The sequence below is a fragment of the Ptychodera flava genome, chromosome 1 (genome assembly GCF_041260155.1).
Source record: "Ptychodera flava strain L36383 chromosome 1, AS_Pfla_20210202, whole genome shotgun sequence".
NCBI classification, from domain to species: Eukaryota; Metazoa; Hemichordata; class Enteropneusta; family Ptychoderidae; genus Ptychodera; species Ptychodera flava.
The window spans coordinates 48,230,712-48,249,434 of NC_091928.1; the positions used below are offsets into that span (position 1 = coordinate 48,230,712).

Genomic DNA, 18,723 nt, shown 5'->3' on the forward strand with positions numbered 1-18,723 from the left:
AGATTTTAAATATCCTCATTCTGAGAGAAAAAAAAGATCAAAATGTTAGAATTTTTGTGACTTGAAAATTAAGACACTGACACCAGCGATAAGTTTCAGTAAGACAGTGGCCATTATCTTCGTAAAATTACTGAATCGGGACAAGATGATGCGATATACATGTATTACACTGGTTTGATGTGCTAAAATGTAAATCGTGCTGATTTATTTATTTCCATTTTTAAAATATGTATTCTGAGTCATACATTTTTAGCTGATATTTTGTCAAAAATTATAATCGAATTTGGCCAGTAATCTACTTTGGAGATGGACGTTGCGTAGCCGATACACCACTGACACCTTTAATCGGAAATGCTAAGTCCGTTTGTTTTAGACGACGCTGGCTTTAAAGTCTACATTTTTACACAAAATTATTGACGCGTTTTACAAATAAAACAGCCTCTCCTTACTTGTAAGGTTTAGTTTATTTCTATACTTCATGCTATATTCATAACGTATGTATATCTACATGCATGTTTATGTATGTATGTATGTATGTATGTATGTATGTATGTATGTATGTATGTATGTATGTATGTATGTATGTATGTATGTATGTATGTATGTATGTATGTATGTATGTATGTATGTATATGTATGTATGCATGCATGTGACTATTTTTCCCTCTCTATCTATCTATCTATCTATCTATCTATCTATCTATCTATCTATCTATCTATCTATCTATCTATCTATCTATCTATCTATCTATCTATCTATCTATCTATCTATCTATCTATCTATCTATCTATCTATCTATCTATCTTTCTTGATTAGACTAGAGTGGTTACAAGTCCATGTATGTGCAAGAAATTTGATTTTGGAATTTCACCGAAATGTTGATTCATTATACATGACAGTCTATGATGAAACCCTATGAATAATTTTTTTGCAAATACAAAAATAGGAAAATCTGTGCATTTATGTACACTTGATTATTAGTATTAATGTTCATGATTAGACTAGAGTGGTTTCAAGTCAATGGTTGTGCAAGAAATTTGATTTTCGAATTTCACCGAAATGTTGATTCACTATACATTGTAGGCTATGAGGAAACTACAAATAACTCATAGGTTCTCTGATCCTAAATTGTTATTCAAAAGTTGTTCAACCTGAAGCTTCCAGTTGTTATTGATGACACTATGCACTATTCTGAATAGTTTGTATTCTGTCAATGTCCTCAAAAAATAAAAAATGTACATACAGTGACATGAACATTTGACACCGACCTATACCCAATGTATTGTCAATGGGAGAATGATATCAAATAAGTGATCTCCCAAATTGTTATTGAAAGAGTCATTATAGGGGACAGTTATGCACAATAGAGGAGTTGGATAAGTAGAAATCATGACAACTTAAATCAATGTGGCTGCTTGGATCATCAATACATTGTTTATTATATCTTTAAACTTGCGCCAGAAGGGCACGCCGAAAATGTGAATGGCAGAAAATGAAAGTGCCAGGAGGTAGGCCTATTTTTTCTTTTTTCAGTATTCCATATTCTTCAATACGTGCACATGGAATTTCAGCTTTGATGCATGGAAAAGGTGACCCTCCCCATAGGCTTGCACAAAAATGCTTGCGCGAAAAATGGCGAGCCACCCCCAAAAAACACCGGCCCAACCCCCCCCCCCCCCTGGAATTTATATCCAGTCCCTAAGCAGAAACATGCCGTCGCCAGGGCAATGACCTGAGATGACCTTTACACCGTCATTGTTTACAGGGTACTGTCAGAACAGAACAGACCGTACACTATTTAAACATGACAATCTAATGTTTACAGTGGGCATTAGTCATACACCCTGCGACCGATTACATCATAGGCACTCGATATTACTCATGGGTCACGTGGTACGTGTGGAACGTTAATTTAGGAATTATACCGGAAGACCTGAAACTAGGACAGCCTGAACGCCGCTGTTGAACGGCATTACAAGTTAAATTGCATCTCGCCTACTCGATTGCACAACGAATGGACACTGTGACCTCAGCTCAAACTGGACTCAGCGTGCAGCACAGGCTTGGCTCGAAGTCAGTTGTCAGTTATCCCGGCAAAATGCGACTATATCGCCATTTCGCCTTCTTTGTGTTTGTGGCTTACTATTGTAGCATTCCAGTCTCGTCACAACAGCTGGGTGGACTAGTTGCACCTGGCGATGACGTCAGGATATGGGATGAACTGAAGAAAGCCAAAGCACTGCAGAATGACGAAGTTCTACAGAAGTTGGTACACAATACGGCGCTGGCAGGGTCGGGCCAACCGCACAGCGTCGCCGGTACACCTGTACTAGCGGACGCCATATTATCACTCGACTCATTAGCCGCCGTGAACATCAGCGAGAAATGCGCCAACGACACTGTCCAATACTTAGCCGACATTATCGGTGGACAAATGTACGCTTTAAGGAGTAAGTATATATATTTTGGCAGTTCTTAGCGCTGATGAAACATTGAAAAGGGCAACCATTTCATGTAACGGTGACATGCTTCTCTGTGTACATAATGGTCATCCATAATCCACTTTACGTCTCCATCATGACCGAAATGATTTTCCCAGGTTTTAACGACTCGGTCGAAATGTTCATTTCAGCGTACGCAATAAATGAGAAAACGATTGAATGTCTAGAGATTTAAAGTAAACAAGCAGAAAGTAAATAAATACAAATTTTATTTATTTATTCATTTATTTATTTATCAATTTAACCGATAACCGATCTTTATTTTTATTTATACAATAGTGTTCGATTCCGTCGGCAAGCCTCCTGCCGGAATTTTAGAAGGGAACTTTCAGTGGATCGGGTCGTCAAAGGAGTGTCGTGATGTCAAAGGTCATGACTACCCTAATGGCACGGATTTTAATGGGCAGTATTGCCAAGCTTCATTCCAGCTGGGTGCATCGGTGAGTGGGTTTCATTGCCGGGTACTTTGTACTTCAGGACCGCGGATAATTTAAACACGTGTGTATGACCGTCGAACCAAACTCATAACCTTTGACACTAACCTTCCCCTGCCCTAAGCAAAAAATTTGAAAAGCAAGACTCCGACTATTAAATTATTCTTTGCACTGCCGCTAAAACACCCTCAAATTTCTGTTGAAAGTATAAACCGCTGAAAAGTTTTTTGAACAGCAGACATTTCAAGGCAAAGTTTGAATGGTGACCTAGCATCATGTACACACACGATGGCTCACAACCCCCTCCCCCGAAGAGGGAATATGACGTACGTTGTGTAACAGTAGTATAAAGTTAGGGCAAATTGCATAGTATAATCGAAATGAAGCTCTTAAAATCCCTCCAACACTAATAGCAATGAGTTTCGTTTGTAATGCGTCTGTTTTAATTATACATAGCCCCTTAGGCCAAATAAAACAATGTGCGTTTCCAGGAATATAACTCAGAAAATTGGGGTAGGTAGGTCGGAGGATTTTTTTAATTTTCTTTTTGTTGCCTGAGAATGATTAAATACAGTATGATTTAAATAATTTCCTCGAAATTTATTGAAAATGTGAACAAAATATGTCCAAGGTCGGCGGGTTTTTCCCAGTAGCAGTGTTCGAAATTCGTGGAAAATATCAACCAGTCAACAGGACTGGTAACTTTAAAAAGTTGCCTGTCCTGCCAAAAACTTGCCAGTCCTGATATTATGCATTGCAATTAAACGTAATCAAGTACAAGTAAGAGTTACCTATACTGTAATTACATTGTCTGTGAACAAATGAAGATGGGATGGAATTATCTTTCTCTTTAAATAACCTTTATTTGTAAACGAACATAAATTGCAAGGTACATATACTGCACAATACGTGAGAACTTTACTTTGTATTCACAATGCGTACTGTCAGTTTCCATGTATAACAGAATACAATCATATATTTAAAGTCATGAGTCTGGGAGAAAACAGGTACACAATGTACACAGTTATGCATAAGCATGAGCATTTCTGAATAGTTTAGACAGCTTATCAAATGTTGCAGTGTTCATCGACTGCAGTGTCCTTTACGCTACCGAGTCACCTGGAGCAGCATTTTTTGCATATTTTTTGCATATATTGCTTGGCATATTTATGCCCCTCTGAAGTTTCATGTGTTTTCAGAGCTTTATGTCTGAGATTTGTAGAGCCTTCACGAATGAACCTTCGAGTATTTTTTGTACTTGCCAGCATGTTGTTGTTTTAGCAATGGCTGTACACAGTTCTGCATAATTTGCAGTGCAACTTCTGCTCGCGGGCACTATCGTCGGTGACTAACCAATCTTTCAATTCAATATTCCATGCCTGAACAGTTGTTCTCTTATGTTTAGTGGTATCATACTTCTGTTTGCCCGTAAGGTTTCCTCCGGTGTTCTTCGTTTAGCCGAGAGAGTTTGTAGGGCGAGAATTGCGGAGAATAATTCTTCAAAACTCACCACCGCAATTCTGTGTTACTGTTGAAACACATGCAAATCTACTATGATTGGTTGATTATCAAGGTCATGCGTCACTCTGTCCAATCGGCTTGTTTCTTACTTGCAATACATGAACTGAGGAGGGGCCAAAAGATACCGCTGGTGGCGCTATCCAGGACGGCCAGTGTCACATCACGGTCTATGAAGTATGATCGCCAAAAGTTAATTGTCGACTCCACGCTTAATTCTACCTGTCCGACGGACTAGTAACTTTTTTATTTTACCAGTCCGGTGGAAAAATAGCCAGTCTCGGACTGCCGGACAGGCGTTATTTCGAACACTGCCAGTAGGTCGCGTTAACAGAAAATTTTTTTTTAATAAGTATGCTTATGCTAGCGATAACGGCATATAATTTTGCAATTGAAAGAGAAATGTCCATCGATTGAAAAATTGTCACGTGGAAAACATCTATTCTGACGCTACCTGTAACGTGCCGACGTAATGGAATCAATCAGCGATCGTGAAAGAGACCAATTTCTTTGTTAACTTGTCAAGAAAGCAGACAGAAACTCAAACAGATTTGAGACACTGCGATGTTGAGTCATTCAATCAAGGCAGTTTACAATACGCCATGCTCTTTATTACGTCACCATATAATCGTGCATATCGTGCATCTGTTGTTGTAGTGCGTATCAATCGTCAGCCCGTCAGATCTGACTCACATTCGTGACGTCATAGATAAGGAAATTGAAACATCTTATGTTTTAAGTGACCCTTGAACCCCTTGTTTCGCAAAGATAAATCATGAGCTTGAACTGCTTCGCGGTTTGCTTGAAAAGTGAAAGCTTACAAGTCTTTGATTGGTCGAACCGCAATCGTCACATTGTGAGTTACATTGACAGCGTATCATGTACGGAAAGATTTCCCCCCGAACTCTGACAAAATAAAATACCGATGAAAGTTCTTTGAGCTTAATGTCATAGCCTTTGGTTGTACATATTTGCCATTAGTAATATTAATTAGGTGGGATATCTCCCATCTTAAATACATGATCATGATCATATTTCGGGTTTCTAATAAAACGGGAATGGTTGACACAAGTCTACAACACCGAGACTTGACGTGCAGTGCTGCATGCCGGGAATCAAAGACTTGTGTGGGTTTAACGCTTTCATTGACTACGATAAGTAAAACAATTGAATAGGATATGTTTGTGTTTGCTAGGACCACCGGTATAACCAGTTGAGTATATCACTCAGATGGATCCACGTCCGATCCAAAGTAATCAGAGATAACTACGAGAGCTCTACGGGGTCGCCGATCATAAAAGCTGACGCACGACAAACGTAATTCTTTCGATTAGGGGGAAGGGGGTAAAAGCTCATTTCGTTTTGTGTGCGTCAAAATCGCATAAGGATTTTCGTCTATTGTTTTCGAAGCGCAATTTTGCAGCGAGAACGCAATGCTACCTTCGCGTTCATCGAGAACAGAATGACCACAAAATACGGAGACAGAAAAGACAACGAAAAGACGTAAATGTGAAATAAAAACTTGTATGATATTTCAGCGTGAAACATATGTACGTGAAACTTTTTCCTACGTGCGAAATACATTAAAATGTTCTGTGTCTTAAAAAGTGAAACGCGTAAAGTGGAGGTTTAATATATAATTAATGTGCACTTCCGGTATTTTTTCATGGGCGTGCGGATCTGAGAGGTGCATGTCGGTTTGTCAGAAACAGCATCATAATACGAAATTGATTTTGCATAACAACTTTCGTTTTGAGGGGGGAAGGAGGGGGTTTCAAGTAAAACGAAGGAATTACGTTTCTTGTGCGTAAGCTTTTATTATCGACGGCCCCTAAAGCCCATGTCATCAAAGATTATCGTTCTTATTTATTTCTGGTGCAGGATTTTAAAAGCAGCATATAGACACGCACTTTTAATTCGTAGTCTACAACGTATTTACAATAATTATGCCATAAAATGGGCTTACACATCTGTGGCTGGTGGCAAAAGCAGCTGAGATTGTGAATTAATATGTGTCGACCGTATATGGCTTTATTTTGATATGCATATGTTTCTTATTTTGGGTCTTTCTGACACTTTTTACTTCACCAAACAGCTTCCTTTTCCTCGCATGGTCCTGTCGTATGGTCTGTGTGTTCCGGATTCATGTATGGATTCAGAGGTCCTCAAAATGCTCAACTTGGGTAAGATGGATCACGTGACTGATATTATGAACTTCCGGTCAGCTGACGAGGGCGACCTTGTCAACCAATGACTGACTATCAGCACTAGCGTTGCTCCTCTCCACAACCAATATTAAATCACCGTATTAGTGTATATCAAAGATTTAGATTATCGTAGGATGTGTAATTTTTGCAGTGTGCATTGCAAAAATAAGAAATTAGAGTTTCCGGATAATTTATACAATGGTGTGCCCACGGAAGTAGAAGCGCTTCTACCTCCATAGTTTGTTCAAGACTTAGTGTAATGTACTGTGAAACAGTGGTCTATTCCGTCTTTTGCAAGAAATCTGATTGTCCCGACATGCATTGCGTAATACGTAAATAGAAACATTGCTCCAAAGATGACATTACGAAATCTTGGAGACACTGCATACTCGTGACCATTAAGCTTTAAACCATAAAAACTTACCGGGAAAACAATGTTTCTTTCACAGTTTGTCTGCCTGAGTCGTTCACATTGTGTTTGGATTCACTTACTCTGCCTTTTTTCAGGGATGGGACTCTTACCTGTAGCTGGTTTAAGTGCTTCCACAGTACTTTGTCAAGACGACAAGAACGAACTGACCGCCGGCGCCATTGTGATGCTGTGAGTGCCATTTTTATAGTTTCCTGTATTTATTCGGAAGAACAAATGAAAAATCTGTCATTTTGAGAACGAAATCGCATTTCGAGCGTGGTAATCACAACCCTCGATCATCTTTTGATTGTTTCGTTCGTTCCGAGTGTAAAAAAGTCACTATGTTTTAGGCACTGCATGCAAATGCAATGTTCGTAGGCGAAGGAATTCATTTGTGGGGGATACATTCAACAGTCAGGACAATAAATTCACGTGCTTTCTGCAGCCATAATATACTTGACCGTGCTTAGAATCTGCTTTTTGAACATGTTATCCGGAGAAACAAAGAAATTGTGATAAACCGTAGAGCAAAATTTGAAAAGACGTGTCGAAGAATGGCGAGTTATCAAAACTGTCTGCGTTCAGTCTCAGTCACACCGGTCTTGTTACATCTCAATGCTATGGTGATAGTACATCCGTAGCAGGGTTAGGTTCTGAGCTAGAGTTTATAAGAGATCTCTTTCCATCATGATAGCGCCAACACTAGGGAGAATCAGTAACATGTTTCATATTTCAAAATTTTTTGTTGCGAACGGAAGTCGAAAACTTCTTTTGAAGTTCAGCGTCCAAGCCTATCGAGGGTAGGAAAACAAAGCAGACAAATTGACAATACAGATTTGTCTCCAAGGAATCTTCTGTACCAGCATACAAATTTCACACCGTGATCTTTTTAGGGTGGTGATTGGCATATTGCTGTGTCTTATGGCTGCTGGTACTGTGTATGGGTTATTCATACAATTCATCAACCAAATCAAGGAGAAGGACGTCCTTCCGGTATCACTGCAAAATGACGTCAGAGATGATGACAAGGAGCCACTGACGATGGACAAAACGAATCCGAAGAGATTTCACTACCGGCCTGGTACGTTTAGTTCACTATGATGTTCCGTACTTTAAGAAGTTCCTTAGTTCCTTTATGTGCACGTGTGTATTACTCAAGTATGTAATAACCGTCCTAATATATAACACCATCCCCATGTGTTTATACCAACCTACCAACCCAATACTTAATGCTACCTGACCCAATATGTAGTACGAACTCAGTATAGGAAGTTGGTCGATTCATTATGGAATGAAATATAATAATAATAATAATAATAATAATAATGAAGGTTATATTTTCGATTGAGTTCTCGTACACCATTCACCAGCCCTCATAGCTGTAAATTTGATATAATGATACAACAATTATGTCTTTAGAGTACATTTTAAAATGATAAAATCATTGCAAAAAGTCGTATTATATTGGATCGCTATGATCTGTTTTTGTTAATTATTACTTACTAAGGATATAAATATGTTAAATCGGATGAAACACTTCATACATTGTCATACAACTCTATAAGGATACAGAGAAGCCATGCACTAACATTAGCCCCCGATGAAATCAAGATAAAGCAGCATTATGTTGTCCGCCATACTCGTTCAGAGTCGCAGACAAGATAAACTATGATTTAAGACTATAATAATTTTAGTAGGAATTATCTAGAAGTACAAATACAGGGGGAATTAATAACCTAACACTGTCTCCCGCAATGCACGCAGGTATTTTGGGTCAGTGTCTTCTGGCGTTTTCTGTCTTGGAGAATGGTCGTAAGATACTAGACACAAGACACGCTGCGGGCACGCTGGCTGCTATACACGGTATACGAGTACTCAGTATGTGGTGGGTTATACTGGGACACAGCTACAGCTTTCATGCTCAGATGTCAGGTGAGTGTCCTAGAAACTATTGATTTGAATTTGCAGATGATTTGATTGGGTTGTATCAAACTTTAATCAGAAAAGTGTCTTCATAGAATTTCATGTTTTTACTTTTGTGGCTTTGATTCACATACAAAGTATATATTGAGAGGAACTTATGATAAAATTAATTTGTCAAAATGGATAGAATTCGCTCAGGAATCATTCTTTGTTTGGTCTAGATGGCTACATTTCCTTGGATTCACTTATTATGGAATTTGGATTTAACAATCACTCTGTATAGCCATGTCAATCACTGTCAAAATCGGTCATCACCATTTCATATATATACATATATATATATATATATATATATATATATATATATATATATATATATATATATATATATATATATATATATATGTCTTTGTGTGCGTGTGTAAATAACATTAGATCAAGTCAAGCATTGTAGAATACGACGTCAATTGTCAACGCAAGGCATTGCACAAATTTACAATTCCTATCCTACTCTGTTGCAGATAATGTGCTCATAATCCAGGATGTAATGGAGAGATTCACATTCCAAGCGATATTGAACGCCACATTTTCAGTCGATACATTTTTCTTTCTCAGGTAGGATGACAGTTTTAAAATGTGTTATTTTTCAAAACAATTCCTAAATGAAGACAAGTCTTGCAATCCATTAAGTCTTACTGTCAATTCTTAAAGGTATACAGTCACCTGTAATCTAAATATTCCTATATATGGTCAAAGGGGCGTTCCCTAGTATTCAAAATGCCCATTTGAGGGCGCTGTTTTTTTCAAAAGCGTCCACCCGCTTAAAATCTGTGATTTGGTCAGATTTTCTCTTTCTATCGTAACTGTCGCAAAATTGGAACAAGTGACAGTACACCTTTAAAGATCGTATATGTTTGTCGATGGACGTTGCTTTAAAACCCTTTTCAGAATTAGAGCGCGAAGCCACTGCAGTGAACTGCAAGAAAACTGCTTACACTAATAAGTTTCAGCTGTAAAGGTGGCCACTTTGGTTGTTGAACAAGGCTACTTGATAAAGACCAAAAAGTCTGCTTGTACAAAGGCAAAACTAGCTCTGTCTGAGGCTCGAGTTGTAAATGAGAGTTTACGATTGGCACCCTGTGTTCAAGATTAAGATACAATGTAACATTACCATGCACTGGTCCATGTACAAATCTTTTTTATTTCAACTTCCCCAGACAAACTGTCTGCATGGGACATACAATGTTGTCGACTTTGCCAGCTGGCTACAGCTGAAACTAATTAGTGTGAGCAGTTTTATTGCAGTTCACTGCAGTGGCTTCGCGTTCTAATTCTGAAAAGGGTTGTAAACATCATCATTTGCGTTTTATTTGGTTGTTAATTATCGCCATTACTGCCCTTCCTTCCCACAATTCCATGGATGTATCTGACATTATTTTAGTTTCTCAGCTCTCATTTAAGGTAGAACGCACCTTAGGGACCGATATTCGGACTCTCAAATTTTTAAGTACATTTCTGGTCTACGATTTGTGAGGGCTCATTTAAAGCTCTTGAAATAAATAAAATGTATGCTGTCAGATCTTCATGAAAATCGAAAGTATGTTTTTTCTGATAGAGTATCATAGGGATGGAGGCCACAATGGATTTCAAATATCGGTAAATTTCGTTTTAAGTTACGATTAGGCAAGTTTGAGCAAAATTTTAAATCTTTCAATTTTGAGGCGCATGCTACCTCAAACTCATAAACTCATATCAGCATTCGTACTCCACCTAACGAAGGTTTTCACAGTGCTCTGTAATGCATATCTTCTCTGTTCTTTCTTCCGCCACGCAGTGGTTTGTTGGTGACGTATCTAACGTTGAAAGAACTTCGAGAAGGCAGAAAGGTGAACTGGGTACTGTTTTATGTTCACCGGTTTTGGAGGTAAGTTGTGAACGCTAACTTGCAGTTATATAGTGTTTAGGCCAACTGTTTACCAAGTGCCAATATGATAGAATGAAGAAAACACTCATGGGATGATGACGGTGATGATGATGATGGTGATGATGATGATAATGATGATGAAGATGATGATGACTATATTATTTTGCTGCCGATGCAGTCATCTTGTGTAAAGGTGCGGGCCTGTGTAAGTTATCAAATAAATTGAACACGATTGGAACTAATTTGGGATAATTGGATGGTGAAGTAATGTCGATTTCATCTACAAATGTAATCTCATTTGTTTTATGAGTAATTTGCAATATTGCAACATTCAGCTGTACGGCACCTAACACTTTTGAGAAATTTGAAAAATATGAAAATCCAATTATCCCAAACACAGACAAATAGAAAGACAGACTAGCAACGGGTATTGTTCAAGGTGTGAAGCGCTTACGTATAAGCCCTCCATGTTCGCCTCGCCTCAAGTAGCTCTCGCCTCTCTTTTCCGAAGAGTGCTGACCATGCATCCTTCGGTAATTTCCGGATTTTCGCCAATTTTTAAGCGAAAGTATGTTCGGCAAAGTTTGTGTTGTTGTTGTCGTGTGGTGCTGAGCGCAATCGGCGTGCTGGCGAAAACGGGAAAGTTTTGAGCTTTGGGAAAGTGAGTTTTACTATTTTAAAAATTCCTCTCACATTTTTATAAATATATAATGAGTGTGTTTGAACAAAATTTGAAAGTCTTTTATCGATACTGTCTGGTTTTACTCAATGGTCTAAGGTCAGTCATATCGTCTTTTAAAAGTTGGCCATGGAAGGACGTGTTTATGAAACTACTGGCGTGTTATGTTGTAATTAGCGTGAAGCAGTGTTTCTGCCCTGAGAGCTCACAAAGTAAGTATGGTTGCTACTCGACTGGCAGCACGATGCCATCTCGTCGTACTTTTTGCATAATCTCGTGCAATTATCAACCACGAACAAAGTCTCCAATAAATCTAACACCTGTGAAGCTCATTTTAATATGAAAAGGCTATAGTCTACCGAGACGACCATGGAACAAAAGGCATGCCGCGTTGCTTGTCTGTCTTTCTATTTGTCTGTGTCCCAAATTAGTTCCAATCGTGTTCAAGAAAATTCTCACAGCACTCACAAAGAATGCATGCTGTAAACGCTAAAGGCCAATCGAATGCTTAAAGCATTGTCCACTTTGGAAGCTACGAATGGAGTAAGCAATTTTCTAATTATAAAGTTATTACATGAAACAAACTGAATTATCACTATATTCATAGTAACTTTATTCATGGTCAACAGATTGACGCCTATGTACATGTTCATGATATTTTTCACGACGTACCTCGTGCCATATTTGGGCAGTGGTCCATACAAGACGGCAATAAGCACCGTGGAAGACCCCTGTCACAAATATTGGTGGACTAATCTGTTGTACATAAATAACCTAGTACCCTGGCCTTCTGGAACACAGGTAATTAAGGCATAATGGACGGGTCATTCTAATAATGAATTTTCCGTGTTTTTAGTCTCATATCGACAAGACAAATGTGTACAGAAGACCATAAAGTCCCCGTGACTTGAAACTTGGATATGGTGATACATCTTTTGAAAGATGTATGAGCACATCCTTCGTATGTTTACCGGTCTTATATCGATTTAGACCAAAATAAAGTTTTGTCTGAATCAATAAAAATTACTTAAAATCTTCTGCTGTAAACGTGCATGTAAGTAAATAGTGATATACTCTTTAATTGCTTTCATCAGTGCAGACAATGTATACCCCTATTGTTGTACTGGTGATTAGCCGAAAATATTAAATGTTTTGTGTTTACTTTTCAGTGTTTCGGGGTTGCCTGGTATCTTGCTAATGATATGCAGTTCCACGTCATCAGTCCCGTGTTGATTATTCTGCTGTTCAAGTGAGTTTTTCTTCAGACATGTTGTAAAGATTTCATTTTACTGGGTATCCCAATCTGTTCGTACTTTGCTAATTTATGTCTGTCTGTCTGTCTGTCTGTCTGGATTGATGGATGGATGGATAGATGCATGGATGGGTGCTTTGCTCAACCCGACAAACATACACATGACCATGATGCAAGTAATTTTTGCAGTTAACGATAGCATGGGAGAAAACTGCTCCCGGAAGTTTTTTTTTGAATCCAATCTGATTAAAATCAGATTGATTTGAATCATGCAAGATCATAATTCTGATTCTGATTGGTGAGAGCGCTGACTATCAGTAACTACGCAATGTTTTGCTACGTTCGTCATCGGGACTGGTCACTGCACATATGGCAAACGACAGAAACATTGTCGACAGAACACCAGTTCTTACAACTTGAAATAATCGTGCCTAATACTGTAACAAGTAGCCATTGCCTCGACCATATTCCTCATTTCATTATCATCAGAACTTCCCGTACTTCCAGCAGCAGTTATCTTCCCAACCACCAGCAGTAAGCCCTGCTGATGGCAACTATTGGAACCAGACACCTCTTTCTTCAGCAAATATGATAAGCTGTCGATCCCATACACTTTGCCAAATCTACGAAGACCGGTTATTATTTCTCCCACATCGCCGTCAATCCTACAGTCACCATAACTGTCAGTTATTACTTCTGCTTGTACAGCCATTGTATCTCAACCACTATCTCCCATCTATCATGACTTCGGCTTAAGGTAGAACGTGCCTCGAGCTCGGTGACAGATATTTGGACTCTCAAATTTTTAAAGTTCATTTCGATGTTCAACATGTACGGGCTTATTTTAAAGCTCTTGGAGTAAAAACAAGAGTTGCCGGTTTAGTTTTTCGAAAACCAAAAATTTACATGTAATGTATTGTTTCCCATAGAGTTGACACAGGGATGGCGGCCATTTTGAATTTCAAATATCGATACTTATTAGATAATTCTCTAGTACTAAGCTCTCTACGGTGACCGTTGATTGTTATTCTTTGTTTGGTAAGAGTGTGGTTGAAAGTTTCATCGAGGAAAGCTTGAGCCTACGGTCTTTCACTTTCGAGGCACATCATTAATCGTTAGCCCAAATATCGTTTTCACGACTGCTTCTAGTTAAATGAATGCATCATTACGCTCACAAGCAATCACAAGTCGATCACTATAGATCCCAACAACTTTCCAAACATTTCCCAGTGTGCTTTCAAGATCTAGATCATGTATACATTTAACAAGAAAAAAAAAACATGATTGGAACTAATTTGCTGGAGTAAGGACCTCTAAGTTTCAAATTTATCAAAAGTGTTAAGTGCCCTATAGCTGAAAGTTGTAATATTACAAATTACCATAAAAACAAGTGAATCGCCAAAAACAGTGGATGAGCTTAACTTTTTCTGATTAAACCGTACTTGCTACAATATCCTATTCTCCCAAAACAGTTCCAATCGTGTTAAAAGCAGACTCTCCATATCATTTGCCCAGAGGTTGATTAACACTCTGTCATGTTATATTCAGGTCTCCAATTATCGGTAACTTGGCCTTGGGCGTACTGTTGGCAGCATGTCTCGGCATTAGAGCTGGTTTAGGCGTTCATCACGACTTGACATCCAAACCAAACTTGTAAGTAAACATGCCCTAGTGCAGTGCTGTAATTGTTCACGCCATTTGTCTTTAACATTCAATGCACTTGTCTGTGTGATCTTATTGGTCAGTTAAGTGTGTAGGAGAAGAGAGTCATTTGATAATTTTTGCTCTAGAATTCTGTAAACGAGAATGACCAAATTGGGCAAACGTCAATAATATCGCACGATGCGTATAACTGTATCCTTCAAATGTAACACCAGATAGGTAAACTGACTTCAGGGGATTAAAATATTTACACAAGACGCATCTTTTGGTCTTTCTGATGTATAATGGATCATTGGATTTAATAACCTCTAATCGATGCCGACAGAGACACGACACGAAGAGAGATTTTCAAGTGCTGAAGTTGCAGTAATGTCATCGTCCAGATCTTAAGTACAAAGCGACTTGCAATTGAATAAATGTGATCATAAGGTAACTGATAATACAAACAATAAATATTTATGATTTCAGCATTGTTGGGGGAAACTACACATACTTTGTGAATTCTCCGTACTATTACACCAAGCCATGGACTCGAATTTGCACCTACCTAATCGGTATGTTTGTTGGGTACTTACTCGTGAGAACGTCGCTTCAAGTAAAAATAAACAAGGTAAGGTATCATTTTGAAGTTTATTTTTTTAATTAAAAATATCAAATACTGAATAAGATTTGAAAACAACAGTCCATTCCTCGGGGATGACATAGAACAGAATTAACACCGGCGTAAGCTGATGCCGATACTATTTCTTCGTATTAACCCTTTGAGCGCCAAAGTCAATATTTGTCATCTTTATAATATATACCCCGGTCAAATTTTTTCGGATTTTTGTCAAAACTTTCATTAAAAACTGCAGCCAATGAAATGTGACGTCCATTTGATCCAAAATTATCAAAAAAAGTACAGAAAAAAATCATAAAGTGGGTTAACTTGCTGAGTATATTGCCAGGGGATGTTTGACTTTAACACGCACAGTATTACTTTTTGGTCCCGATATATTGACAGCTGGTACGGGGACATGCAACATACACCATACCTCCAAATGAAACTTGGAATTCGACGGTGAACCCACTATCGTTTGTAGTTGCTGTCAACTTGTGAAAGTAATCCTAATTTACCTCTCTACGTACAGGTCATTAATTTGCTATGTTGGGTTGCTGCATGGGTTATTGCCCTGGCTGTGCTTTATGGACTGTATGGGACCTTACACGGTGTGGTGTTATCTCGCGGGGTAGATATCTTCTATATGACCGTTTGTCGAGTCGCCTGGGGCGTCGCCATTGGCTGGTTAACATTCGCGTGTCTGACAGGAAATGGAGGTAAGAAGGAAGATACGTTGTCCAGGTTATTAGATCCAGTTAATGTTCACGAGAACATTGGCTTGTCCCATACCTTTACATGTAGGCACCAAACAACCTCGCACCAACACCGTGGACCTCGTAACAAAGCCTTTTTCGCTCCCAATTACCTAGAATCACCCAGAATCGCTGAAAGACTATTCATGTCGCGGAGTGGCAAGTTCTGATTTCAGCTTGTCCCCAACTCACTCACTCACTCTCTCTCTCTCTCTCTCTCTCTCTCTCTCTCTCTCTCTCTCTCTCTCTCTCTGTATATATGCACGTTTATGTACATATACACTAATTGATATTAATGTACGTACTAATGTCTGTCTGTCTGTCGTCTGTATGTATGTATGTATGTATGTATGTATGTATGTATGTATGTATGTATGTATGTATGTATGTATGTATGTATGTATGTATGTATGTATGTATGTATGTATGTATGTATGTATGTATGTATGTATGTGTAACGCCCTTCACTGTAGAGATTTTATCTCGAAGCGTCCCTCACGTGGCCAAGACGTGTGAAGTTCATTGATTCAGGTCGTACGAGAAGAAGATAAGAGATAGTGTAATTGGTGAAGATTTCAATGAGAACAATCGAGAACGGTATATTCCATGGTGTGATCTTATTTAATCTAAAGAAACTATCAAGGACTGGTGGGAAAATTACCACATGATAACTTTTGTAATTATGTAAGTCTTGAGATGTATTTAATTTTGTAGAGAGCTTAGACTGGAGGACTTCAGATCAGAGCTGAGACGGTGAACGATACGGTCGCCATCTTGTAATAAAGTATACGGTTGTGTTACAATCTACATCTTGGTGTGTCAGCTTCAGTTACTGAAAGCACTACGATCCAGACTGGTACCTCAACTCGTAATTCCCCTAACTACGAGCGCGACGTATGTATATGTATGTATGAATGGCTGGATGGCTGCATCAATGTAAGTATGTATGATCATATGTATAATAACAGCAGATTAATATTTCTAATCTTTATTTAATCTTTACTTCCGGCTTGCAGGACCAATAAACACAATTCTTGCTTGGAAAGCCTGGATACCCATAAGTCGGCTGACGTATGCAGCGTACCTGAGTCACGTGTACGTCATGTTCGTGTACATGACCAATCTGGAAAGGTTGATACATCTGACCGATTTACAGCAGGTGAGACAAAAGTCTTAGGACACCGTCGCATGAAATCATTGAGTCCTTTGTTCACGATTTCGTTGTGTGTGTAAAACGGATGTTAAAATACCGTAAAGAAATTTGATAAATAGCTATGCTTAAGTCTGAAGTAACTTTTCCGTCATCAAAGAAAATACGTCATCTTAATTTTGTTACACTCATAAAGCAAAGACCAAGATACCTTTATATATATTATATATGTCTTTAATATAGATATATTAAGCTAAGAATCACTTTCACTCCTGTCTGATGATTGCAGGATTCGTGAAACCTTAGTAACAGATATCATTACTTTGTACTTTGTACATCGAGCACTCAGTAATTTCCCACAAGGACACCTGCACACTTATATATATATATATATATATATATATATATATATATATATATATATATCTTTTGCTGGTTCTTTAACAGCAGAAACATCACACGTTAATGACACCTTCGATCATGTAGGTACCTGAACTTCAATTTGTTTTTTTGTCTCGGCAGATTTATATTTACATCGCCGGCTTGGTTATATCTTATTGTGTGTCATTTGTTATATCGCTGATGACAGAAGCTCCCATGATGAGGCTTGAGAAAATCCTACTGCGGAGAGACAAAAAAGAGTGATCCGTATTGTCCCCTATTGCTCTGTTCCGGTGGATTGCAGTCAAGTACAACACCTAAAAAGTACATTTTTGAGAACCAGTGGAGTACCCGTCGATATTAATATTGAGCTCACTTGAGCTGCGATATTTCATAACTGAAAAAAGTCAATTTAAGCTCTCTAACATTTCCAAATCATTGTGAGAAAGTGAATGTTCTGAAATAATCGTAGATTTTTAAATTTCAAAATAAAGTCGTTTGATCGTTAGACAGATAACGGCTGAAATACAGGTTTTTGTTATCAACGTCCATATTGATGTTTTGACTTGTTCGTAGATTTTAACATTTCAAAAGCAGTCATGTACACCGCTTTAACTGATAGTGGCTGAAGTACAAGTTTTAATGCCAACGTGTCGTACCGGGAGCAGCCACCCAACGAATCCGTCCGAGTCGTGAAAATTAAAGAAGTCGTTACAGACGGTTTCACTGTGGGTGGGTTGTGTTTAAGCGGACGGGGAACGGCGAATGGAATATAGGCTGCAATGAATATCGGAGGAAATGGGAGGTATTTTGAGGTTGGACAAATTTTGCAGAGTTGCAGCCCATGGGCCTTTAATTCGGGATTTAATTATCCACATTCTGAGAAACAGATCAAAATGTGAGATTTTTCGTGACTTGAAAATTAAGACACTGACACCAGCGATAATTTCAGTAAGAGTGTTAGACAGTGGCCAGTAACTTCGTAAAATTACAGAGTCGGGACAAGATGATGCGATAAACATGTATTACACTGGTTTGATGTGCTAAAATGTAAATTGTGCTGATTTAATTATCTCTATTTGTAAAAGATGTATTCTGAGTCAAACATTTTTAGCTGATATTTTGTCAAAATTATCATCGATTTGGCCGGTATTCTACTTTGGAGATGGACGTTGCGTAGCCGATACACCACTTATACTCCATTAATCGGAAATGCTAATCTATTTGTTTTAAACGACGCTTGCTTTAAAGTCTACATTTTTAAATAAAATTGTTGGTGCGTTCTACAAATAAAATAGCCTCTCCTTACTTGTAAGGTTTAGTTTA

General features: G+C 38.3%; 1 protein-coding gene across 2 annotated transcripts; it reads left to right on the forward strand.

Moving 5' to 3' along the window:
• Positions 1-1,747: 1,747 nt before the first annotated feature.
• Positions 1,748-18,723, forward strand: LOC139139936 (nose resistant to fluoxetine protein 6-like). 2 transcript variants are annotated; one of them, XM_070708902.1, is made up of 15 exons: positions 1,748-2,451; positions 2,782-2,942; positions 6,550-6,637; positions 7,169-7,262; positions 7,967-8,154; positions 8,838-9,005; positions 9,518-9,611; positions 10,831-10,920; positions 12,229-12,400; positions 12,769-12,848; positions 14,400-14,504; positions 14,982-15,123; positions 15,644-15,830; positions 16,883-17,025; positions 17,539-18,723. In XM_070708902.1, exons 1-15 carry the CDS (start codon positions 2,016-2,018, stop codon positions 17,659-17,661), a joined length of 2,271 nt encoding a protein of 756 aa, XP_070565003.1. In that variant the 5' UTR covers positions 1,748-2,015; the 3' UTR covers positions 17,662-18,723. The 2 variants fall into 2 exon arrangements, with proteins under 2 accessions (XP_070565003.1, XP_070565011.1); XM_070708910.1 differs by lacking the exons at positions 16,883-17,025; positions 17,539-18,723 and adding an exon at positions 16,581-16,766 and having other exon boundaries at positions 1,776-2,451.